Source organism: Centroberyx gerrardi, chromosome 24, assembly GCF_048128805.1.
Source record: "Centroberyx gerrardi isolate f3 chromosome 24, fCenGer3.hap1.cur.20231027, whole genome shotgun sequence".
Classification (NCBI taxonomy): Eukaryota; Metazoa; Chordata; class Actinopteri; order Beryciformes; family Berycidae; genus Centroberyx; species Centroberyx gerrardi.
Genome location: NC_136020.1, coordinates 9,157,173 through 9,183,153, shown reverse-complemented (window position 1 = coordinate 9,183,153; position 25,981 = coordinate 9,157,173). Strand labels below are relative to the sequence as shown.

The 25,981-nt window shown below is 42.3% G+C and overlaps 3 protein-coding genes across 3 annotated transcripts; 2 read left to right on the top strand and 1 right to left on the bottom strand.

Moving 5' to 3' along the window:
• Positions 1–2,768: 2,768 nt before the first annotated feature.
• Positions 2,769–4,188, top strand: kera (keratocan). The gene is made up of 2 exons (XM_071905735.2): positions 2,769–3,630; positions 4,019–4,188. Exons 1-2 carry the CDS (start codon positions 2,769–2,771, stop codon positions 4,186–4,188), a joined length of 1,032 nt encoding a protein of 343 aa, XP_071761836.1.
• A 3,045-nt stretch (positions 4,189–7,233) lies between these two features.
• On the top strand, positions 7,234–23,098 carry epyc (epiphycan). Its single transcript, XM_078282078.1, has 10 exons — positions 7,234–7,408; positions 10,653–10,851; positions 17,367–17,550; positions 17,960–18,400; positions 18,920–19,147; positions 19,795–19,935; positions 20,297–20,455; positions 20,651–20,853; positions 21,166–21,261; positions 21,843–23,098. The coding sequence occupies exons 2-10, from the start codon at positions 10,660–10,662 to the stop codon at positions 22,011–22,013; spliced, it is 1,815 nt and encodes a 604-aa protein (XP_078138204.1). The 5' UTR covers positions 7,234–7,408; positions 10,653–10,659; the 3' UTR covers positions 22,014–23,098.
• A 143-nt stretch (positions 23,099–23,241) lies between these two features.
• Positions 23,242–25,794, bottom strand: LOC139916766 (uncharacterized). Its single transcript, XM_071905759.2, has 4 exons — positions 25,691–25,794; positions 24,931–25,024; positions 24,341–24,428; positions 23,242–24,245 (listed from the first exon to the last, which is right to left on the bottom strand). The coding sequence occupies exons 1-4, from the start codon at positions 25,761–25,763 to the stop codon at positions 23,490–23,492; spliced, it is 1,011 nt and encodes a 336-aa protein (XP_071761860.1). The 5' UTR covers positions 25,764–25,794; the 3' UTR covers positions 23,242–23,489.
• Positions 25,795–25,981: the final 187 nt, after the last annotated feature.

Genomic DNA, 25,981 nt, shown 5'->3' with positions numbered 1-25,981 from the left:
AGGATTTTAAGGAAGGTGCACAAAGAAGAGGATTTCAAAACTCAGTGACTTGTAGTGTTGTCTGTACATTTATGTAAGTCAAATCAAACTGTGCAAACAGTCTAATTTCTTAGCAAAGCTTGTTAGATGGGCATGGTGCCTGATGTAAGATACTGTCCACTCATCTACCTGGTAATAATTCTTTAACATACAGTCTCTATAAGCGTTGCTCCTATCCTCACACACCCAGTCAGGCAGGATTATCCTGTTGCATTCAAGCCTTTGCCGTCACCATTGGAAATGAGAACGCACTTAATGAGCCAACATGCTGACACGTTGAAAGCCCTCACCCATCCTGATGCTCGCTCCTTCTTCAAAAACATTTTGCCTAGCCAATCTGCATTACCCCTTAAATCCCCTTAGATTTACCCTGACCTCATCCCGCCTATAACACCATTAGCTCTCATGTCTGCACACACTGTTTTGTACTAAAGTATAGTGTGTCATCCTCGTGTGTCAGATGTTATCTGCACTGATAGAACAAGCCTGAACAGTTGCTCCAACGTGCTTTTTCTCTTGACAATGTAAATTGAAACGCTTATCAAAATCCTCATAATTACCTATTACCATATTGTATCTGAGTATTACGAAGTAGCAAATCAAACAATTCATAGGAATGAACTGCACAAAGTCAGGCTTTTCAAATTGGACAAAGAGATGAATATTGGCCACATCATGCTACAGTGAAGGCAACACAAGAGCCATTTATTACTGTCATTGTCAAGTCAAAACGAGTCATGATTGATAAGTCAGATGTGAATCTCTTGCTGCCATAATACACCTAAGACAAAGAGAGCAACAACATCATAATCCAGCAAACTAATTAAATCTGATCTCACCATGCACGACAGCAGCTCAAAATTAGCACAAAGGGCAGGAAGGGATTTGTACTAGAGCTACAACAAGATCAACGATGCCAACCATGGACGGAAGGGTTGGCCATGTGGAAGTTAGCAAACAAAGTATGGGTAGGCTTGCATTAGCCTTTTTCTAAGTAGGCCATGTCTCAAGCACTGAGGAGGCTTAGCGTAGTGTCCACCATGGGATTATGACCTCTGATCCTGGGAGCGTCTGATTGGCCAAGAGAAGCTTTGGTGTCCCATCACTGAGGGGTTGGCACAAGCTGAATGGAACGGCTAGTGGTACAAATACAGGGGAGGTGAGAGGTAGCTTCACATTTTGGAACTACGCTTGATACCTTCCTGAGAGAAGACATAGGCAAGAAGCAACTGACTGAGTTTAAGGTAGGTTGGTTTCTACGTCTATGGCTGTGCAGTGACTGGGTTGCTAGTATTGAGAAGTTTGCAGTCAAACTTTCCTAATCATTATGCCTATGATGATGTTAGGGCTTACCAACAAAATTTGCATCTAAAAGGGACAGAAAAATCTCAACTGTTGTCTTGTGACTTTAGTGTTTGGGTTTCATTTTTATGGAAGCATGGGTTGTGCCTTTATCTTGTGTGCCAAACCTGCTGCTCCAAAGAGAAGCAGGGTCACTAACCTTTGACCCCAGTACAGTGAGATACGAGGTGTCAGGGGCACATCTCTAAAAACAGGTGTGCGGGCCTTGTCTTTGAAGTGGGCCCGTCCATGGAAAAGCTTGGCGTATCCAAAATGAGTTCCAGACAAACGTGGAGTGCATCAAGAATTTAAACCAGCACCAGATGACAGCTGAGGGGAATCGAGTACAGACTGATGGGGCGGGTGGATGGAAGATGGCAGAGCTGACTTGGTTCTGATTTTCTTCCCTCCTTCTCCTCTCCTTTTTGTCTTTGTGCCTCTCTGGTCCATGGCCTCCAAGAACTCAATTCTTCTCAGCTTATTGTATGTGATGCACGGCTGCAATATGTGTGTATGTGTGTGTGCTTGCATGTGTGTTTACCTCCATTTATCATCGCATCAGTTGTACCAAGCAAAGGCTGAGTTGCAAGCCAGATGGACTTTGCCAGACATTTTACACACTCACAGCCTGATGAACCAAATTATACAACCACTGGAAATGCGGAGACAGCTTGACGTCTGAGCTCCAAGATTGTCCTTCAGCCAAGTAGTAATGCAATTAAAGTTGACCTGGCTCTGCATCCTGTCTTTAAGAGGTTTACCTGTCATTCACAAACAAAGTGAAGACCTGGAAATGCACAGGATGCGCTTTTTATTTGGCAATGTTGGCAACCACCATTGGAACTTGGATGTTAGTTACATTAGTGGTAGAGTGCTCGATATACACTGATGTTGGCTAATTTGGGCAACAGTTTTAACTTAGAATGTTTGTACATGTGCGAACAGTTGAATGGTCTGCTGAATTTGCAATCACTTGTGATTGATGAATAAGCTAGCCACAAGATTTGTCTGAATGAAAAAAGCCAATTTTTACATTTGCACAGCCTGGAAAACACAGCATTGTTAATACTATAGTATGTCTAGAGCTTGAAAGCTTGCCTGACCTTGACTGTTAATCTAGAAAAAGCATAATGGAAACAGGTACAGATTCTCAGGTACAAAAAGGTAGGATAGGTCATCACTTAACGGTGTGGTCCTAATTCCTCAAAGTCCCTTATCTGATCCTCTTTACCTTGGATATCTGGAGTGTACAGAAGTCTCCAGTTCTATTCCATGACCTGTTCTGTCTCAAGGCCAATATAAAACTGTCCTCTTCTGTGTATATATTCTATAGCTATTTGGCAATAATACTGTTTTTCCTCTCTCTCCACCATAGGTTGAGCAGTGAAATGGCACTCCTCCTGAGCCTTTTCTGCATCTTGTGTCTGGTTGGACCAGTTCTGGGTCAGGACATGCCTTATGAGGATTATATGGCCCAGATCCAAGCCTGCCCCCGTGAGTGTCGCTGTCCACCCAACTTCCCTAATGCCGTCTACTGTGACAATAAGGGCCTAAAGGTTATCCCCAAAATCCCTCCATACACATGGTACCTCTACCTGCAGAACAACCTAATCGAGGTGTTCTCAGCAGATTCCCTGCGCAACGCCACACAGCTGCGCTGGCTGAACCTCAACCACAACAAAATCACTAGTGAAGGATTGAAAGAAGGTGTCCTGAATAAAATGTCTCACCTGGTGCACCTCTACATGGATGACAACCTCCTGTCCACTGTGCCATCTGACCTGCCGTCCAGCCTGGAGCAGCTACGACTCTCTCACAACCGCATCTCCAAGATCCCTGCTGGTGTCTTCTCCGGTCTGTACAAGCTTAGCCTGCTGGACCTCCAGGGGAACAAGCTGATGGATGATGCTGTGACTGAGGTGAGCCTGAAGGGTCTCGACAACCTGGTACAGATCAATCTAGCGAAGAACCAGCTGAGCAACATGCCTCTTGGCCTACCACCCACCACCACCCAGCTTTTCCTGGATGGCAACAACATTGAGAAGATCCCAGCCGGGTACTTTAAGGGCTTGCCAAAGATGGCATTCCTCAGGCTCAACCGCAACAAGCTTGGCAGCGGTGGGGTTCCCAAAGATGTGTTCAACATCTCCAGCATTTTGGACTTGCAGTTGTCCCACAACCAGCTGACCGAGGTGCCCCTCATTCCCGCAGGCCTTGAACACCTTCTCCTCGACCACAACAAGATCAAGAGTAAGTCTGTGACATTTTCTTAAAGCGCTGAACCTCAACTCCCACTACGTTTTGCCTTATGTAGCTTCAAAAGCTAGAGAAACAACTTCATCTGTATCCTTGGTCATACACATAATCCTGATCTGGTGATTATAATGCTTCATTTGAACTGCAGCATCCCCATTTTATTCATACTCAATGGCAGTAGCCTACATCATCATTCAAAACTGTGATCTGTAAGCCCTTGGCACTGATTATGAGCAGAACATGTTATATTCCTTATGCTAATGCATAAATCCCCTGACATTTGCTTTAATGCATTTATTAGATTAGATTGTTTACTAAATGGGTATGTTGTAACGCTATCTCACGTCTAAAATCATTAATCATTTCCTTTGTGCAACTACAGGTGTGAATGGCTCCGATGTCTGCCCCGTGTCATCCGAGGCTTTGGATGACTATGTCAACGAAAGTGTTCCTCGATTGCGTTACCTCCGACTAGATGGCAATGAGATTAAGCCACCAATTCCCAGGGATGTCATTCTGTGCTTCCGTCTCCTCAGGTCCATCGTCATCTAAAAAGAAAACTCGACTTTCCAACATGATGTAATACTAATTTCCCACAACTGATTACTTAAGTAATGGCAATGTGGATGCTGGTCTGATAAACCATGATCTGTGGACCCATAGGTCAAGAATGATGACATCAGTAACATTTGCATGTTGTTAAAACTCAAATATTGGACACTAAGTTGGCATAAAGTTTTTTCAGTTTTGTTAATTAGAGAACAATATCTGGAAAATTTTTAGGTTCAGAAAAACATCAATTTTCCATTTGAACAGAATCTAACAGAAACTATAATGCCTGACTGGCTAGATACTTCAATGAGACTGCAATATCTCTCTGTTGACCACTAGTTGTGCCTTATATTGGTGTAAACATCTGCATGTGAAAATTTGAACAAAACTTGTGACTATAATTTAGCATGACTGTGATTAGGACAGGATGGACAGTATGTATTTATGGCATGTGGACAGTTGTGACGACTCCTTGTCCTTATCCTTCTCTGACCAGGAGGGAATGCTTGTGAATGCGTAGCCATGGATTACTTTTCAACTTTTTTCTATTGTTCCTAGAAAACCTTTGAGTTTGTGTTGTATTTGTAGACTTGAAGCCAAATGAATGGTATTGTGTTCTAAGGTTTCGTGGTCTTGTATGAGTAGGCTAAGCTAACTTTTGAAAACTATTCTATTCCACAAATATGCATATGTAGGTAATTTATTTTATTTAATATTGGGAAAAAAAATACTTATGAAAGTCCTGTGAGATTTCATGCCCACTATTCCTTAACTTTTTGTACACAAAAAATTAGTTAACTATTTTTAAAAATGCCAACACACTTTTTAATTCTGGTCATTATTTTTAATAATGTATGAGTGATTCTCATTAGTGTTTGAGTAATTTAGCCAGGGATTTCATTGTAATTGTCTTGAATTTGAATAAAATTTCTGAAAGTAAATGTGTACCCCAGTGTGGGCTGATTTTTTTTTTTCTTTTTTCATATCATTTTGCAACACCAGTGCTTTACATGAACAAAATATATAAATATACAGTTTTGCTACATGTAGTGCTAGTATATAGTTGTTGGTTTTTTTTTTTTTTGGGGGGGGGGGGGGGGGGGGGTTTCAGAAGACAATTAAGACATTTGGTATGATGGATGTTCACCAGATTTCGAGATTCGTACTAAGTCATCCATGAGGTAATCCCACTCAAAATTTGTGGGGACCAAATCTTATAACATATTATCTTTATCATTATACAAGATTTATGGTGTTCAAAGTCTATTATTTCAGTCTACGTTTAACTCACTAAGCACATAATCCATGCTGCACTGGTATTCACAGAACATCTGAGATCAACTGAGTCATTTTAAATGAGCAGCTATGAGACAAATATCCCTTGTGTTAGTCTTGAGCAACCTTTCACACCCATTTGAGCTTTACCTTGCTTTGTCATTATCAAACTACATCTCTATGGAATACAATGTACAGGTAAGTCATTCTTCCTCCACACTCTGGTATATACTTCTCCATCACAGCATGGTTTTACATACCCTCTTTCATTACCTCCATCTCCATTTTACCCTAGTGATTTGCAGACACAGGGAATCAAATGGACACAGGCCAATAAATTGGAATAAATAATGAATCATCTTAGAGATATGTACAAAATATGTCAATGTATCCACCCCATCAATCTTTTCCTGTCCCAAAATATTTGATCTCTCCAGAAGCATAAGAAGTCTAAATAAGAAAAACGAATGCTCAAAACTCAATGATAATCATCTGGCATAACATTTCCATCCCACTGTCAGTCACTATATGAATGCCTCTATATAAGTGTGCAGAGTCTGCAGGACTTCTCAGGCTCCTTACAATGCGCTCCTCTGTACGCAGTCATATAGATCTCAATCATTGTGTCGGTAAAGCACATGGATGTTTGGGGTTATTCAGTAGCATTGGGCCAAATTGCACTCAATTTTTTGCCTTTTGAAAGGGCTTGGCAGTCGGAGACTTCTGAATATAAGTTGCAGTTTATAGCAGGTGCAGAACGATGTCTGGCATTCCTACTAGGTCCTTTTCCCCTCACTCATCAAAAGGTCTAGAGTTACCTTGGGATAGAGAGAGAGAGAGAGAGAGAGAGAGAGAGAGAGAGAGAGAGAGAGAGAGAGAGGTGGGCAGGTTGAATAAAATTGAGGCCAAATATAGCTGACAGATGAAAGCCAGCCAATAACTTCCTGTGTGTGTCCCATTCCTTCTTTCAACAATGGACACTGAAGACAGAGCATGTGTGTGTGTGTGTGTGTGTGTGTGTGTGTGTGTGTGGTATTTAAAGAGAGTATCCCATTAGATGCACATCCCATGGCAGATTTGGAGCACAAAATCAAACTGAACATGTATCCGTGATTCAGCCTCACCCGCTTAAGTCCTCTTGAGCTCTGAACGCAGATCGGATTGCTCTCCTCCATGTCAGCCCATTATGTTTACCCTACAACTGAGCTCAGATCTGCAGTTAAGGCAGGGAGGACGTCCAGCTGGAGCAGTGCTGTGCGAGCGACAGTGCACAGAGAAAGCAGCTTAGAGCAAAGGGAGAGCAGAGGCCTTCCTCCAGGCAGGGACTTCCTCTCAGCACCATGCTAACAGGGGCTCCTCACAGAGGTCCCATTGTGTACAGGGGCCCCGCGGATCCCCCCCATACATGAAAGCAACACATGCCAGAGTTTCACCTCAGGAAAAGGCAGACAAATATTTCAGTCTGATTGAGCCACACTCTTCTCTAGAAAAATAAAGGATACTCTTGTAAGGAATAAAAAAGGTATTTTGCCATTGGGGGGCCTTCGCTCTCTCTCTGTGTCTGGTGTCTGTGTGTGTGTGTGTGTGTGTGTGTGGCGTTTGAGAGGGTCGTGCATGTGGGTGTGTGGAAAGGGTATATGGTGCGGGGTGGGTGCGCTCTGAGTGACCAAAAGCAATCCGCTCCAGCCCAATCGGTCTCAGTGCCTACCTTCACACGTAAGCGGCAGGGCACTCGGGTCTGCCAGAGCGCACAGACCTACACATACACACACACACCTACACACTGTCACATTCACACACACACCCCTTCACACACCCACGCACACACGCACACACCCTCCCTCTTCAAGGCACCCTGCACGACCTCTCACCATTGGCCAAGTCCCCGAGCCCTCAGCATCTCCATCACGGCTGAAGGGACCATTCGGGAAAGCAGGAGACAGAGGTAAGCGTTCTTTGGTACTATCTTCATGCTGGCTCAATGGCTCTCTGGTTGCAGGGGATTAGGCAGGCGGACTGGCTCGACTCGCCCCTCCAGCGAGCATTGATGTTGAGGGTTTGCAGAGCAGCAGCCTAGCTAATTGATCGGTGGTACAGCTAATTAGTTTTCAACCGTGTCATTTGTTTTAGGGCATTTGCAGTTGTCTGAAATCTGGATGTCTTTTTGTCTTTTGGTAAATTCTATGATTCTGTTATGTTGCCCATCAGCTTTACAAGCTTCAGTAGATGTGATTCCGGTGTGGCTGTCCAACAGGTGGTTTGTTGGAATAGTGACAACACAGGTGATAGTGATTGATTTGGAGTCGTTTTTGCATTTGTATTTTTTGCATTCTTGACAGCATTGAAATTTGAAGTCAAGCAGGTTGAATTTTGCCTCTGGAGATTCACTGGCACTTCACCTTGCTTGGCCACTTTTGGTCAAAATGCGCCCTTCAACTTCTCAGCTTTTCAGAAACTGTGATAACAAGCTTACTTGTAGTGTAGAACACATTTTATAGAATGTATCCTCCTAAGCACAGACTTATTTGAGTTTACTGTTGCTTATTTATTAATTATTTCAGTGTATTGTTACTTACTTGTTGGAGGATTTTTCATTTTCTGTTTTTTTTTTTTTACCTTCTTGTGGTACAAATGTACCAATTTGTTTCACTACCAATAGCGAAGGGAAGTCTGTCAAGTTTGCTTGTGGCTTTTGGGGGAAAAAGGTAGAATCACTGGATATCAGGAATGTCCAACGCAGAGCCAAACATAACACAGAGGCAGTCTGTAGGCTACACTCATACACACATACACAGTTTCCACACACTGTACACTGTGATGGCCTGTATAAAAGCACACCTCTGTCTGTAGTATAGTCCTTCTTTCAGTGTAGCCATGCTGGATTTCATAGCTTCACGACATTATGAAGACTGACAGAAAATCTATTTCAGTGAGGATGCCAACCAATCACCTGACTTTTTCTTGGTAGGGAGCACTCAGTGCACTTTGGCCATGTCCAAAGAGACGATGTGCAAATTGATTTGCATGATTATTCCGCCCATCCCATATCAACAAAGATCAGATTCATGACTCAAATAACCTGGGAAGGTTTTTTGTTTTATATCTGTCCTCATCCCAAAAATAGCAGCAGAGGTTTTTCAATTTTCTCTCTCTGAAAGATAGGTGTGTTGGGAGAGAGTGTGCATCTGTGAGAGTATGTGTCTTTGCAAGAGTGCGTGTGTGTGTGTGTGTGTGTGTGTGTGTGTGTGTGTGTGTGTGTGCGTGCATGTGTGTGTGTGTGCGTGCGTGTGTGTGAGTTTGTGTGTGTGTGTGTTTGAGCACCCTCAGTGCTGAATGAAGCTTTTCCTTGCAGCCGTAACTCACTGCCATCCTGTCCACAAACCTCGGTGGAATTTCGAGCTTGAGTGCTGAGACAGGCAGCGACCGGGCCTCATAAAGGACCTCTGTCAGGGGCGAGGGGTCGAGTCAGCTTAGAAACCTCACTCCCCCTCTCTCTCTCCCTCTCTCTCTCTCTCTCTCTCTCTTGCTCTCTTTCACCCTCTCTCGCTCACTCAGTCTTTTCCTCACTCTCTCCATCTAACCCTGAGGGCCAACATCGTGTCCACGTCTCTCTCTCCATCTCACTGCTTTTCTCTTTTCTTCTCCTCTTCCTTTCCCTCGCTCTCCATTTCTCTGCCCCGGCCTAAAGGACTCTCTCTAAACTCCTCTGCCTTTTCTTGGACTTAATTCTGCATGATCTATCTCAGCCGTGCTGAAATGTGGCTACACCTGCCATTCGTGTGCAATGAAATCCCCCACTGTCAGATAATGAGTTCCTCAGGCTAATGTCTGCCTAGAGGTGCTGGCTAATTAAGAGGTAATTAACACATGCTAATCTTGTTAGCGCTTTCCCACTGGCATTCACACTTCTGAACTTAATCAAACTGCACTAAACTTAGCAAGTCTGTTCTGGTGAGGAAATGGACAAGATTATGATCAGGAATTATCTGGGCCAGTGCAGTGCATGGCACATCTGCATTGAGTGAAAAAGCATACAATCCATGCATTTTAGATTTAAGAGGAAATGGGTCTTTTTGTCTGTGCCCTCATTTCAAACTTCTCAACAAAAATCATATGTCAATTATATCAGAATTTGTTGCTAAGCATTTTGTTGAGTGTTTCTGCCAAAGCTCTCACCCATAGAGAAGACACTATGGTGCGATTGGGAAAAATAATTCAAAAAGAAAAAGAATTCAAATGCAGCCCTAACAGTATTTCAGCACCTTGTGTGCCAAACAACAAAACTTTGGCAAAGAAGCAACCCAAAATCCATATTCATTTGAATACATTTCAAATCAACACCCAGCAACCCTATTCAAAGGGAATCATAACAGTCTGAAAGGAGATTTCTTAAAGGCGTTCCCCCCAGACCCATGGAAATGTTCCCATGGTTCATTATCAGATCAACTCTGACTTCTGACCTTTGACACGCCACAGGCGAGCATTGATTTGAGCCAAGATGGCTGCTCCCTGGAACAGCGAGCCCCTGGCTGCAGCGAGGCAAGAGGCCCTCATGTGTCGGCCCCTCAGGCTGTCTGCACCTCAGTAATGAACGCTGAATTCTCTGACCTCAGAGATGTGCGCACTTTTGACCCAACATCAGGCACTGGTCCTTCGCACAACCTGGCCATGCTGCTAATGACATAGAGAGTGTATTTAAAGTGTGTACATACAGTATATCATACACCATTGAAATGTACTACACTTTATTACATAGCATGTCCTTAATTCCAAGAACAGATGCTTTTGGTAGTAATATAGTAGTTTAAAGCTAATTATCTGAGCCAGTTCCTCCCTGTTTGAATTTCATGAAGATCACTTACTGCCTCTTTGTCCCTTTATTGCATAACCACCATCCAAACTTTTACATTTTTATGACACTTACATGGAATGAATTATGAGTTCTTGCATAGATTATATAAAAAAGGATGTGGTTTTGTATTGCATGTTGGTTTCCATCTGGGCAATAACAATTTAGCAGCCTTGAAAAACAAGTATCACATTTCGGGTGTAACATAGAATTTTTGTCACCAGTGAAACTCAACTTAAAAGGGTTCAGCCTCTGACTAATGTTCTGTGTTATATGTCCCACTGTAAATCTTATGATGGAGGTTCCTCTTCTGACTATGCATTTCTCTGTCCATGTCAAGGTGGACTATGAGGATGCTTGTGCGGCTCGTGTTGGGACTCTTCGTCCTCAAAGCGGTGGTGGCCGGCCCCAGATTTGCCCGACAAGCGGAATTAGACAGATACGACAGTGCCAACTATGATGTGGATCTAGAAAACTTAAATTTGGAGAACCAGGATATCTATGACTATGAAGATGGGCTGACAATTGATGATCCTCAGGTAAGAAACCATGGGTCCATCAAGGACAACAGGAACTGGTTTGACCAAGTTTTCATCCTGCAAATACACCGACCTTTAATTATTGAATTTCAGATACATTTACAAAGGAGACACCTATGTTTTGATGATGGAATTATTGTCTGACATTAATGATATGTTACATTTATCTTAATTCTTCACCCCCTCATTCACAGACATGCAAATTGCACTGAATAGTTTTGGATCCACTGGTCACTTTTATGAATTGGTATCTCTAACATTTTGTACAATTCAAGCAAATGGATTTGTAGTTCCTCATTTTGATGGTATTGAGGTAACTATCAGTGATACATTATGGCTTCATATATAATGACATGGACACAAGAGGGTTGATTGCCATTACTTTATCCATGTTGTTATTTAGGCTGCTCATTAGAATAGTAACAAATCCTTTACACGCCCTTCATAGGATGAAGAATCTAGTGTACATCATTTGTGACTGACATGAGTTATGCAACATTTACCATTTATAGTTTAGTAGTATAACATGGTCAACTTGCTGTGCTGTACATACTGACTGGCTGAAGGACATTTGAACTAAACATTTATGAGATGCACATCAGTTTTTTCTGGATTGTAATGCTCATGCCTCCCATGCAAAGTTGAGTGATTTCTGGAGATTTGTGGAGACAGACAGCAAATCATAATATCAGATCAATATGATACACGTATCACATTTCAATTATGCACGCTGCTACAATTCTCTAAACTCTTGATTTTCTTCAGATTCCACGACTCTGAAGAACAGTGTAACACTGGTGAATCGGTTGCTTGGTTTTGATCTGAGTTCAATAAGTTCAGGGAGCAAACAAGCGTCCTGCTGATACCAGCTGGGGCCTTTTGGAAGATGGACAGACTGCTTTCCAGCCTCAACCACCATTATGGCCAAAATATTTCACTTTTATACCTTGGCCAGCTACCATCTAAGTTATATGCCCTAGATCTTCCACAGGCTGAAACCCATTTGCATCTGGAGCAGTTTTACCCATGGAATCAAACAATTTATATTATTATTTATGCCCCAGTGAAAGCTATATATGTAATTTATCTGCTTGAATAAATCTATGAAAGGTTACATCTTTTAATCTCGCAGCAGGCACAGGTTTGCTCATGCAAATTTCAACAAAATCACCTGTGTGGAAAAATGTTACACTGAATATGAATAATACATATGTTCATAACTTGGTGTTGTTGGACTGTGGTTTGCCTTAGGTCAGAGCTGCATTTCATTTTGAATTCAAATTCAGTTCCTCAAAGAAATATCTTGGATGAAGTAATGGGTATAATGGGTATAATTAGATTAATATAATATTAAAGTAATGTATGTTGCAGTCAAGGCAGGGATATGGTCACTGTACACGTAGATGGGTCAATATATGCATTTACCATGTTCTTCCATTGACCATAACATACACACTCTTCATCAAGATCCAGCAGGTGATTGTAAATGGCCTGCAAGATAGGCAGCTGGAATGGCGTCATTTCTCTGTATGTGCATCCTATTCTGTTGGTTACTAAGTAACTATGTAACTAAGTAGAGAGTGACCTGCTGTATTGTAAGAAGGGCAAAAATCAAGCACTACTGTGCTGTCTGAGGCTGAGTGCCTTTGTCATTCTGCTCAGACTCTGCTCAGCACATGAACCCTTAAAAGATGAGTGCAGAAAGGCAGAGGGGGTTACTAACAGGAAAAATGGATTCCAGAAGTGCCCTTCAAGTCAGCCCAAGTTGGATGTGATGTGGCCAGTCTGCAATGCGAGTTGGGAAGGAAAGCTTTAGCCAAGTTTCATGTTCCCGTTTATATTTCTTTGTAACAAGGAAATTAGGCCAAAACAATGTCAAGATGGCATGAGGCAAATCGTCCAGATCAGATTTTCAACAGGCTTCCTCTGAGCCAGCCGCTTAACTTAAACCTGATGTGGAGTGCACTCACACGACTGCTGCTGTCCAAGACCTATCCCACAATCCCATGCAGATTTAGCTGATACAACAAGATGTAATAGAACTAACGACATGAGGCAGTGTTGCTGTCTTAAATGATTTTGTCATCCTCCCTTGAAAAAAGGTAGAATCGTAACCTTTTGCCTGAGTCAGTGAAGAGTGTGCAAAGTATTACCGATTAGTGTTACAGCTTACAATGCTTAGTGTGGGAAAGAGTGTGTTGTAATGTGTTGCATTGGAACGGGTTTGATAATGGCTCGCTGTTTAACAACCCTGGGTGTTTTTGAATATGATACAGCATATTACATAAGACTTTGTGGGAATATGTGGGAGCAGGGAGAAGAGAAACAGTTCATTTCCAGTTTTTGGAATCCTTCTCATGCAGTGGTGTGCAGTGAAAAAGCCCAAAGCTTGGACTATCACGGTTGCAGTGTTGAGCGATATCATATTGCAAGGATGTGTCATGTTGTCTCCTTGACACAGCAGTTAAAGGTGAGAGGGCAGATCTTGAGATAGACTGGTTGGGAGAGGGGGTGCAGACTGAATGGATTTCACACACATACACACACACACAATGTCAAGTGTCAAGGGAGAAATGAAGCGATGATGAGATCCATGCCTCTGGAATGCTGAGTCTCGACTTTCCACATCCAGCTCTCTTTTGGTAATTCTTTTCTTTCTCCTCGGGGCTTGTGTCTTTCGAGAGAAGCAAAGGCTATCTAAGATGTTATTCAAGCAAATCCTCTACAGTCTGCTGCAGTCAAAACTCTTTGCAAACTTTCTGGTTTCCAACTTCAGATTCGGGCCATTAATTTGACATACCGTGTCTGTCTTTTACCAATGTCTCACGAGCCAAATTACACCTTCAGGAACAAGTGGGTTTTGTTATTTGAAGCTGTTGAGCTTAATTCTTAACTGTCTTCATAGTTGCTCATTTGTACCACTTGGAAAACATCCAAAGTCATACCATGTCCAACCGCGGCCCCTATCCAACCATTCCATCAAACATATTACCTTATCATGATTTTCCCTGTTATTAATATGTTAAATCATCTTATTTGAAAACAAACAGGGACATGAATATTGATCTGACCTTTCACCTTTTAGCTGGTCCACAATATGGTGATTTATTTGCCTTAAGCTACAAAGGGGGTGAAACTTTCAGTGACCCATAGCTTCTGTCTGTGTTTTACTGACTGCTCTGGGTTGGAGAGCCACAGATGTATGACTCAAAAATTGCAATATGGCTTCTCAAAAGGCTGCACACTGTACAAGAATTAACCTCGACATTACAGATGACACTGCATGTTTCTCTGGATGAATCATGTTGGGTGTGGATTGGTGAGATTTCAGAGCACATGATACTGCAGCACTAAAGAGAACTAGTACAGAACTAGTACTACTCAATCGACAACTTGGCAAATCATTTTTTCATTGCATGTATTGGAAGATGTTTTACAAAGGATCAATCCAGCCAATGGAAGACTAACTTTCCAAAATTGTTCTAGCGTTTTGTAGCTGAAACTTCTCCCATCTACCGTGTTGAATGCATTCACTGATATGTATGCCATGCAGTGCAGCAGCATAAGATTCGGCTTTGACTTGATGCTCACATTCAACGTCTCTCCCTGTGCATTCTGTATTCCCATGTTGTTTCCCAGAGGTTTTTTTCTGTATTTTTGGTAGCCAGCCTTTCGCCTCTCCTTTCCCCCGGGTGTATATGTTTGCTTTGGGGAAGGGGGAAGTGGAGGGGAGAGCTGCAACGAGCTAACTCTGTGCAAGACCTTTCAAAGGCCTACCTTGTTATATCCCAAACTCTGTCTCTGCCAAGCTCTCAAGAGTGACATTCAGTTTTGGATATCTCTTCACTGCTGCATTAAATGTCTCTGCTGGACTAATAAGACACAGCTTTTTAATCACATGTGTTTTTTTAGTGAGCTATCACTTAAAGGCTATACTCAGGTGTTTCCTGATGCTTTGATTTAATTCTATTGATGGCCAATGGACAGCTAACTACTGTGGTTGAAAGTAGTTGAAAAGGAAAAATATGGATTCTTGCAGCTACCATGTGTGTCTTGGTTCCACAAGGACCATTCCCTCTTTGGAAGATCGAGTCAGCCTTGTTGGGCATGAGAGAGTGTCAGGTATTACCTGTGGCAGAGTGTGGGGTTTCATTGCCCTCGTCTGGAGAATGATAGAACTGCAAGTTTCATCATACTGCACACCAGAAATATCAGATGATTGTAAATGCAGTGATATGGCAAGATGGATAGACCGGAGGCTTTTAGTGAAGGGATGGGAAGTGCTGTAACTCATTAAGTTTTGTCCCTCAATTTGTATTTTTTCCACAAAATACCTTAATGCTGCACTTTTTGATAAATAAGGGTGTGAAAAAATTGACCTAATCATTTGATTTTGAAGCTTGGCAGGAGTCGGGAGTTGAACATGGTTTTGGTCTTTAGTCCTTGGATGCACACTCCACAGTTTGTTAAGGCTTTATTAAAACTTTGAAGGTCTGTGTCTTTAACCATCAACCAACAATCTCTACCCTCAAAATGAATCAATTTCACTATTCCTGTCACTGCTACTAGTATCACTGTGACTCTCACCATCACTGGTGTCTCTACTCCTGTATTTTCTTGGAGGATCCATCTGAGTGGCCATTGCTGTCTTTGCCTCTGGTCACTCAATTCTGCACACTTTGCTGCCATCTAGTGGTGGAAATAGGGAGGTAAATGTATTGTGGGGGCGACCTTGTGCTGGTTGTTTGTTTGTTCCCAGTTGGAGGAGGCCACACTATTGACCTGTGACATCTCAGTACAAAGTTCATTTTTGCCTTATTGGATTGAATCACAGTAGAGAGAGACAGAAATGATAGGGAGAGAGAGAGAGAGAGAGAGAGAGAGAGAGAGAGAGGAATGAGATATGACAAAGGTCCCAGGCTGGATTCAAACAGACGATGCGTCTCCTCCTGTACTGAAGGGGAAATTAACCTGAACTCAGTTTACCTGACTTTTTATTTACGTAATAGAGTTTACCCACCATTTTTGGCAAATCTTTGTGACGTAAATTCCTGATGTAATAGCATTTATAGTGTCACAGTAGTACATGATAGCATGGTGGTTATTTGCTTTATGGTGATCATCGACTGGAGGTCATAGTTTACCCACCTTTTTATTAGCCACTGCATCACTGCTCGTAATAGAATGGATAGGTGCAAGGGGTATAAAGGACAGTGGCCATATATTTGCTCATGATGGGCTAGATAGGAAATAGGATATTAAGAGACTGAGAGGGTCTTGTGTTGTCATTTGTGCCAGTTTTGCATGAATAGAGCAGTGTTTTTCCATGTCCTCAATAAACACCAGCCGCACCGAAAGTAATGTGAGGTCAAGCCATATCTCAACCTTTAACCATCAGCATGATCACACAGACATTCTTGAGTCTGAGTTGAGTTGCCACTGCTGCCACCTTATACATATACAAGATGAGATGGCTGAACTGTCTTAGTGGGTTTCCCTGCTAACTTTTCTAACTTTGCTCATCTTCCTCATTCTCATGCAACATTTTATTTTGCCATGGTCAAAAAAAATGACAGCTTTGAAATGAAAAGCTTATAGAGTGTTGTGACTACTCAGGATGCAGATAACTCTTGCTATATATTGCTGTTGTGCCAATTAATTAATTGTCTAATATTTTGTAGTTGGAAATATCACCCATTCCAAATGTGCAGTTGTGTACTGATAAACAAACACGTTGTTAGGCCTGTTGACAGGAGTGTGATGTGCTAAAGCTGTCCAGGGTCAAAATGAGCTTTGAGTTTTTGCACATTGTTTATGTTGTCCTCTATGATTCATGATAGTAATGCCTATTGTCTGAATGTGGTTGGATGGGGCCTCGATGCCCTGTTTCTTGGTCCAAAGTTGTCTTTTATCATATTAATCTCTTTCAAATTCCAAAAACGGTTTAGATATGAAAGACTAGATACACGCAAAAAAAAATGTAAGTTAATCTAAATACAGGAAAGTCATAGTTTTCTCTAATTTCTGACCATTCTTATGAAATCAACAGTAGAGTTGTTAAGCATATACGTATGTAATGACCAGGAGGTATCATCTGCTCAGAATTATGCATAATACAATTAATTTATGTTGGAATAGCACAGAGATCGTGGCCTGTATTTCCCAGGGAGTAATGATAAAAGGGTTAAATTTGTTTACTATTTAGAAAAAAAATAAGAGTAAGCAGGGAGTTTGTGCAATAGCAGAAACAGGCAAAAGTTTACTTTGACTTGTTGACAGTTTCCTATGTGTGTCAGTGATGATCAACCGTTTAAGGCTGTTGCTTGCTAAAAGGTCAATTTTTATTTTTATTTGATGTATTGACACCTCAACCAAGAAAAAAAAGACATTCCATTCCTGTAGAAAGAACATGATGGATATGGAGATTCTTCACTGTCTTTTTTCAAATTCCTGGTGATCTACAAGTTAAATTCCCTCATACATGCGTTGACTCATCACTCCTGTCTTCCCCTCAGATAGAGATTGGAACACTGGCCCCACCTGACTATAACTACCCTGTACCTGAGGCCTCTCTGGAGGAAGAACAAGAGGAGGAGGAGGAAGAGGAGGAGGAGGAGGAAGAGTTGCCCCTAAAACCACAGCTGATCCCCCAGGGTTCAGGGGGATCTGGGGTTCTCATGGGCCCAAACACACAGAAAGGTCTGAAAAAGCACGCGCATTCAAGTCTGCACACTCACAAACATGAAGTCACTTGATATCCAAAGTGCACTCTATCTGAGAGAGCGCCTGGCTATCTCTTATGCACATGGAGGTGTGAAACCAGCATTACCAATAATGAACATAAACACGCAAAACTAAAAGACACACAAATCCTCTACACTCCTACCTCTGCAAGTAATCACCCCTCCTTCAAACATCTGCCTTTCCCTGTGCATGTGTTCCATTTAACTAGCTGTTATTGGTTAAATGTGTTCTGTGCAATCATTGTGTCCATTTGTCAGCTAATACTTAACCTGATCATTGTGAACTCACAGGCTCCAAACCTGATTCATGATCCATTTCAGTCTAATCTGTCTGTTTATTAACACCTAATCTTGTCTCTAACAAGAGGAGGAGCTGCGTCTGACGCCCATTGACATCCTTCATATCTCCGGGGATTTTGGGGGCTCCGTGGGGTCTGGGGCCTCGGGAGCTTCTGGGGCCTCTGGGTCTGGGGGCTCGGGAGACCTCCTGGCCTCCGGTGGGTCTGGGGGGTCTGGGGACCTCCCACTGGGCTCCGGAGGTTCTGGGGACCTCCTCAGCTCCGGGGGATCCGGGGATCTCTTGGCATCTGGGGATTTCTTGGGATCCGGGGATCTCCTGGGATCTGGAGCCTCTGGAGACTTTGGCTCTGGAGGCTCTGGGATTTCCGGTGACCTCCCCCTGGGCTCTGGAGGCTCTGGGGACCTGTTTGGTTCTGGGGTCTCTGGGGATGACCTGGGCTCAGGGGCCTCTGGAGGCTCTGGGGTCTCTGGGGACGAGTTATCAGGGATAACATTGATACCTGAAGGTTAGTACCTAAACTTCTACAGAGTAGACGTGTGTTTCTTCATTCCTGGTCTTGGATAACCCTTGATTTTGACCCAAAATATTCCTGAAATGTCCAATACCAGAGGGCTTTCCAGGACCGGGAAAAAGAGCACTGTTTTAAGGTGTAGGTAGCTTTGAAACAGCTGTGTGAATTAGTAAGGGTCATGGCAACACCATTTCTCGATCTTTGTTGAAATAACCTGTCTGACTCTATGAATGTGATTTTCATGTTAAATTATATTAATTTCCATTTAACTGCGTTCATATTAAATGTAGTTAAATGTAGATAATCCCTTCTTTACTTGTAATGGTAATTTCACTCATCTGTTCTACTGTTTGTCATTGTATTTGTCTTACTCGTAATCATTGTCATCCTAACCTCCTGTCTCATCTCATCTGTGAGTGTGATTGATTGGTTAATGGGTTGATTGACTGTCCATCCCGCCCCCCCACCCTCCTAACCTCTTGTCTCCTGACCCCACCCCTTGGCTCTAACAAGGGGAGGAGCTGCCCCTCATTCCCGACACTATCCCCCAGGAGGTATCAGGTGCTTCTGGGGAGTTCTCAGGAGCTTCAGGAGCCTCAGGGGCTTCAGGGGACGACGGAGCCTCTGGAGCCTCTGGAGCCTCTGGAGACTTAGGGATCTCTGGAGCCTCTGGGGCCTCTGGGGCCTCTGGCTCTGGAGACGAGGACCATGGGGTCACACTGATCCCAGACATTGACGAAGGTCAGTATCTAACTTAGACTTGTGCGAGGTATCTTAAGATTGTAGGGTAAAGAAAAAAGGATCACAAAGGATAAAGAATACCTTCACACTGAATAGTGCTTCCAGTAAGCTTTACTCGTGGAGCGATTGGAGTTGAAACTGTACAAATGAAGATTACTAGGAGCAATATTCAATATGCAGGTTTTCTTTTCCCTTTGTGAGGTAAATTATATGGATAGCTAGTCCACTGTGGACATCTATTGTAAGCCACAATGGACCCAGCTAGAGGAGAATAAAGGCCAAACTCTTTCAGTTGACTATAAGCAAATAATGTCCTTGGATTCTGTATAGTCTTCCATTCATCACCCCACTTATATTGACTTCCTCCAAAAGTGTTTTCGAGACCATTTCCCATGGTGTTCTTTGCTAACAAGCATACTGTTTGTAACCTGTCAGCAACATGTCATACTTCATTTGATTAACACCAAAAACCTATTCTCATTTAACTTCCATTCATCAGTTAAATGTGTTGTAAACATTTGTTAACCCCGCTAATATGTGTAACTTATCACTGAGGCAAACAGTGGGCTACTGATTGCCAGGCTTCCTGTTCCATGTCCATGCTGGTCTAACCTGTTTCTTTAACGCCTAATCTTGTCTCTAACAAGAGGAGGAGCTGCTTCCGACTACACCAACAACCCCTCAGGAGGGTGCTGGGAGTACAGAAGGGTCAGCGGGCTCTGGGTTGCCAGAGCCCGATGAGCCCGATAAGCCCGACGAGCCTGATGAGCCTGAAGTTGACAGGCGAGGTCAGTACCGAACAACACAGGCGCTGCAAGCAGAGAAGTACAATCAAAACCTCAGTTCATTTTAGAACCTGGAGAGGAAAGATGGCGATACATGTCTAAAATCCAATAATACAATTAATCCTGTAGGTTTTACAGGGTACTGAAGGGGAAACTGATCTCATTCTGAAATCCTACTATCGAACTTTGATTGACTACGCCCTATGGATTAGGGCCTCTTGAGGCTTTTTGGGATCAAGTCTGATAGCCTGGTCATTCAAATCCAACACAACTATCCTCTGAAATACCTTCCGCCTCTTTTACTTCTTCAGTTTTTGCCTCCTCCCTCCTCTGTCACTTCTTCATGTTTGTCTATGTGCTCCAGGTATGCCCACTTGCCTGCTGTGCACGTGCCTTGGTAGTTCGGTCTACTGCGATGACTTGAAGCTGGATAGTGTACCACCTCTCCCCAAAGAGACCACTCACTTCTATGCCCGCTACAACAGAATCACCAAGATCAACAAGTCTGACTTCGCTTCCATGAGTACGTCCATGTCTCCCTTTTGAATGAAAATGGATTTGTATGATTATTAGACCAGTGATGTTCAGAATCAAATTTAAAGGGGAATGTCAGTGTAAATGTATTCAATCAGACCCCTTCTTTTTATTGATTTTGGAGTGAACTGTCAGTGAACATTAAGAGCAGTGTCTCAGAGTGTGTTTTCTTGCCTCTTCCCAGACAAGCTGAAGAGGATTGACGTAACCGCCAACGAGATCACGTCCATCGATGACAAGGCGTTTATGGGTCTGCCAGCGTTGGAGGAGCTGGTGATTCGAGAAAATCACATCTCACAGCTGCCCGCTCTGCCAGAGACCATGACCCTCATTGATGCCAGTCATAATAACATTGGCTCCAAGGGTATTCACAGAGAGGCGTTCAAAGTACGTACAGCTACAAGATGTTCTGTGCAACACTCTAGTCACCATTACACTCACACACTGTATACTGCTACTGGTAATATTGGACTGCACTGTTTTTCTTTATATTGTCTGTGCTGCTCTTGGGTTACTCTTGTTTGGAATGTGCCATGGCCCCAAGGAAAAGGTTTTATTTCACTGGGCATTTTTGTAAGATGGAATGACAATAGAGTTGAACTGAATTGAAATGAATTTCTGTCACAATACTGTACTACATTTACAGACATCTAAAGGTCTAGATTGATAATAATCTGTATCTTTTCCCATTGTGTCCAGGATATGACTGCCTTGCTGTACCTGTACCTAACAGACAACCACATTGATTACATCCCTGTGCCTCTACCAGACAGTCTGCGATCTCTACACCTACAGGTACTTGCTTTGGCCTAGTTTCTCATCATTGCCACCCACTGGTCATGATTGTAACTGAAATTTTCAAAGCATAATGCAGAACCCAGAACCCCTTGTACGGTCCACCAATATGAAAATGGGGTCCCTATAAAAAACATAATCATTTTCAAGTAGTTGAAATATGATAGTTATTTCAAATGAAAAATTACTGTATTTGGCCATTACAATGTGTGCACACAACTTTTATGTGTTCATCGTTCAAACAAATTTTCAGACTGAATTATACCCAAAAGGTTTAGGAGCCCCAACCCTAGTGACCTCTGGAGGTTGAAGTTCTGAATTGTTGACGAGCAGAAAAAAGAAACAAATGAGACCTGAATGAGATATGACTACTGTACGTCTTGACAGTATTCAAAAATCTGTTTAGAATCATACTATGATTTGCCAATACTCTCTATTTGTTCTATCCTTTTATATCCTATTATCTGATGCTGCATTGGCCCAATTTCCCTACAGGGATCATTAAGGTTTCATCAAATCAAATCTAATCAAATACCCATGAAGACGATTTCTCATGTATTTTCCTGTAACCGCTTTTCCAGCGTAACAACATTCAAATGATGCACGAGGACACGTTCTGCAACCTGAAGGATTTCAACTACATCAGGAACGCGCTGGAGGACATCCGTCTGGACGGCAACCCCATCAACCTCAGCAGGACCCCACAGGCTTACATCTGCCTGCCCCGCATACCCATCGGGGATCTCATCTAACCACACACACACACACACACACACAATCAAACACACACGCACACACATCTTTGTACATACTGACACATACGAGACCATACACAACACATACTCCATTCACTCACTCCTCAAACACAGAGATTAACAATCAATCACAACCACATATTCACTATACAACTTTTACCCAACCTGCTCCTGCTGTACATAGATCATACACAGATCATGTACAGATCAATACAACTGTGCATGCATGCTTTCATGTTTCATAAACATCCACAAACACATACACTATCAGCCAGATTCCTGTAGAGTGTCAGATTTATCACACTGGTAATCAAGCACATACACACACACTCTGATCTACCTTCTTCCTGCTGTTCAGAAATCTAGGTGAAACACACACACACACACTGACAGTTTCACTCTCCTTCCCTCCTCTACCAAAATGCATATATATACACACACACACACACACACACACACACACACACACACGCAAGAACTTTTTCAGAAGCCAAACTGTTCCGCAACTTGATTAAGAGTAAACAATAGATGGCATACGGAGAAATCAGTTTATTGATGAAACCCTCAAACAGCATGTATGTTTCTGTTTGGTGTCTGTTCAAGACTGGCAAAGACAACCAGTAACATTGTTTAAATATGTTTGTTTTGTAAAAAAAATAATATTAATATTAATATTAATGACAAATCTAACACTTTTGGAAATGTATACTAGCATAAACTTATTGAAGCTGGAGCTTAATGAAAGGTAAATTGAGTATCTAATGCAATAAAAGAAGCATTTAAACACAATCATTTGTTGTAAAGTCTGTACTGTAATATAAAAATATATATTCTGAAAAAAAACTTTTTTACATGAACTGCAATATTTGGTATATTACATTTCAAAAGGTGATGTTTTAACCATACGCAATAGCCTATACATAAGACTCTAATGTCTAGAGTCTATCAAGACTATTGTTTGATTTTGGGAGGGGGGGTTGTTGATTGTGGATGGGGTTAAGAATAATGATAATAGCTTGCTATTGTGTGCTCTGTATGGAATAACCACAATTGAATAAAGTTGTTTTGATGACCTCTCCGAACGAGGAGTGGCTTAACGTTTTCATTGACAACGTATTAGTAGAGTACATTGTGCATTTTGGACTATTAATAGGCTACTTAAGTTGACCTATAGTCCCTTGTACACTTGTATACAAAAGCAGACAAGTTTTAAATAGTACTCAGAAATATATTTTAGCAAACAGAGGAAAAATGTTTGCTTAGAAGGCATTTTTTGGCAAACAAACAGCAAACAGTAGAAGGGTTTGTTATCTAGAAAAAAATAAAATAAATCAAAATTCCGCTGAAAAGTTATTCAAAAAGGCCATGGTCACATGTCAAGTTATTGAAAACGTCTCTTAATCGTATCATCCTCAGCTAATAGCCTGGCAGCATATTCACACAGCTTGGGAAACTGCAGTTCAAGTGATTCCCTCAGAAATTTTCAATGAGCTTTTCAAACAAGTTGAGGAACCGCTCCTTCCTGTCCACCAGCTCAGAGGTTTTTATGTTGCAGATGTCTTCACCTCTCTCTGTAACCTCCTCTGTCCTTCCCTTGGCTGCTGCCAGTCTCTCCAGCCTGGCTCTCTCTCTGTCCAGAGCCAGCCGGTCCCTGCTCACAGCGTCTCTGTCCTTCTCCACGATCGCCTTCTCTCTCTCCATCACTGCCTTCTCCCTCTCTATTATCGCCCTCTCTCTCTCTAGCGAGGCCCGGTCCCGGTCCAGAGCGGCCACCTCCCTGTCCAGCGCCGCTCTCTCCCTCTGCAGCACCTGCCTCTCCCTTTCCATCACCTGCTTCTCCTTCTCCATCACCTGTCTTTCGCTCTCCATCGTCGCCCTCTCGCTCTCCAGCGAGGCCCTCTCGTTCTCCACCTCTTGCATGATGCGCTCTATCTCCCTGCTTCCTCCCTGCTCCTCCTCCTCACCCTCCCCCTCCTCGTCGCCATTGAGCGAGACCTCGATCTCCGGCCCGGCTACCATCAAAACGGAAGGCGTGGATTTCATCATGGAAATCTTCCTCTTCTTGGGTCTGGAGCTGGGTAAGAAATTGTCATCGTCTTTGTCATCGGGGAAGGCCTTGAGGATGGGGGCGCTGCCCTCCAGCCGGCCCTCCATGGCATCGTCCAGCAGGGTGAAATGAGGCCACATTTCAGGAAACACTTTCACCCCTTCTGGAGGGTTCTTCAGCTCCTGGAGAGACAGAGAAAGCGCAAACAGTCAGGACTTACTGAAAAATAAAATCTCTCACAATACTTGATGAATCCAAGTGGGATCAAACGGAGTACCTTGTATTTCTTCTTCATGTTTTCCCATTTTTTGGCTGCCTGACTGTGCGTCATCTTGTGGTGCAAGCCCATATGTTTCAGGATGGCCCTATAATCAGCAGAGTGGTTTACAAATGCAGTTTAGTAGAACAGCAATAAATCATGTTCCCTGTGATAATGAACTCCTTATAGTATTTGTCACCATCAATCAAAGGTCAGGGTCTTTCCAGGTTAACAGTAATTTATGAATAAGATATTTGTTTTAAGATGGAAGTAATGATCCTCATGGGGAAGCTCCATAATAAGTAATAGATTACAGCAAAGACAAAGTGAATATAAACATGAATATGGCAAATGGAGGTTAAACGAACATACACAACCAACACTTTCAACACTGGAATATGTAAGTTTCTGAATAAAAGGTATGAGAAAAGGTATGGTTTACAGTATTATACAAAACAAAAGCAGTAGAACTTAATGAGAAAAGAAAAATATGAATGCCGAACATCACATTAGATTGGATTCTTTCTATTACTGCACCAGTATACCTGCTAAAACCTTTTTCATTTTCATACACTAACATCTTTGAGAATTTTAATTTGCTGGCTTACCTCCATGCCCACATGGAGGAATTTCTCCTGCCAGAGAAGAGGTAATTATTTGAAACCCTCAGCTTCACAAAGTCTTCAGTCTCCTTGGGACTCACTGAGAGAAAAGAAAATCAAAAAATATTGCATGGGAGCTGTTGTATAAAAGACTGTTATAAAACAGATCCTCAGTTCTGTTTGGCTGAATCTGCTGTAAAATACCCAATAAAGCATAATAATCATCACTAATACTGCTAATTATGTGTCCTTTAGCAACCACCATGTCTATCTACTGTTCAAGAACTATATTGCTTGGCGGAAGAATAATTTATCATAATCATAATAATCATATTTAATTATTATTTATTTAAAAAGTAAATATTTAAACATTTTGGTTCTTCATTTTGTAATTCAAATGGTGTGTTGCCATCTTTTTTTATATATAAATCAAAGCAATAACCCACTCAAAGCTGTTGTGCTTAACAGTGATTTCTAAACTGTTAAGAAGAAGGCTTTGGGCAACAAACAATCAACTATCAAAAAGCGAGCAAAAATCTGTTGATTGCTTCTGAATGGGGCATCTTAGGTGAATACAACAACAAAATATAAACTACCTGGTGATTGGGTGAACAGGGTTTGTTAAATTCCTGGTATAGTTAGGCTACACGTTAGAGTGCTTATAGGGTACTTTCACCGTGAAGGCCACTTGCTATGTAGCCTAGCTAACCGTGTAAACTGTGTCAAGATGTGTCGAAATATGGCATTTCCTCTCGCCTATACTTACATTTATATGTGAATTCCACGGGGTTGATTTTATCATATGTGGTGCACGTATAAGCGTGGTCCAATATCTCCATGTTGTCTATTTTTTGCACTTCAGGTTAGCCTATTTGTGAAGTGCACTTCGTAGGAAAATGCTGCTTGTTCCTCCTTCAGAGGGACCCTACCTTTTTATTCTTGGCCTGAACGAGCGAAGAGAAACGCTCAATATCGCCATCTACTGTATGGAGGTTACACCACGTTTGACCACAGTTTTGCCCAACTGGTTTATGTATTTTAACCCCTGGAACAAAAC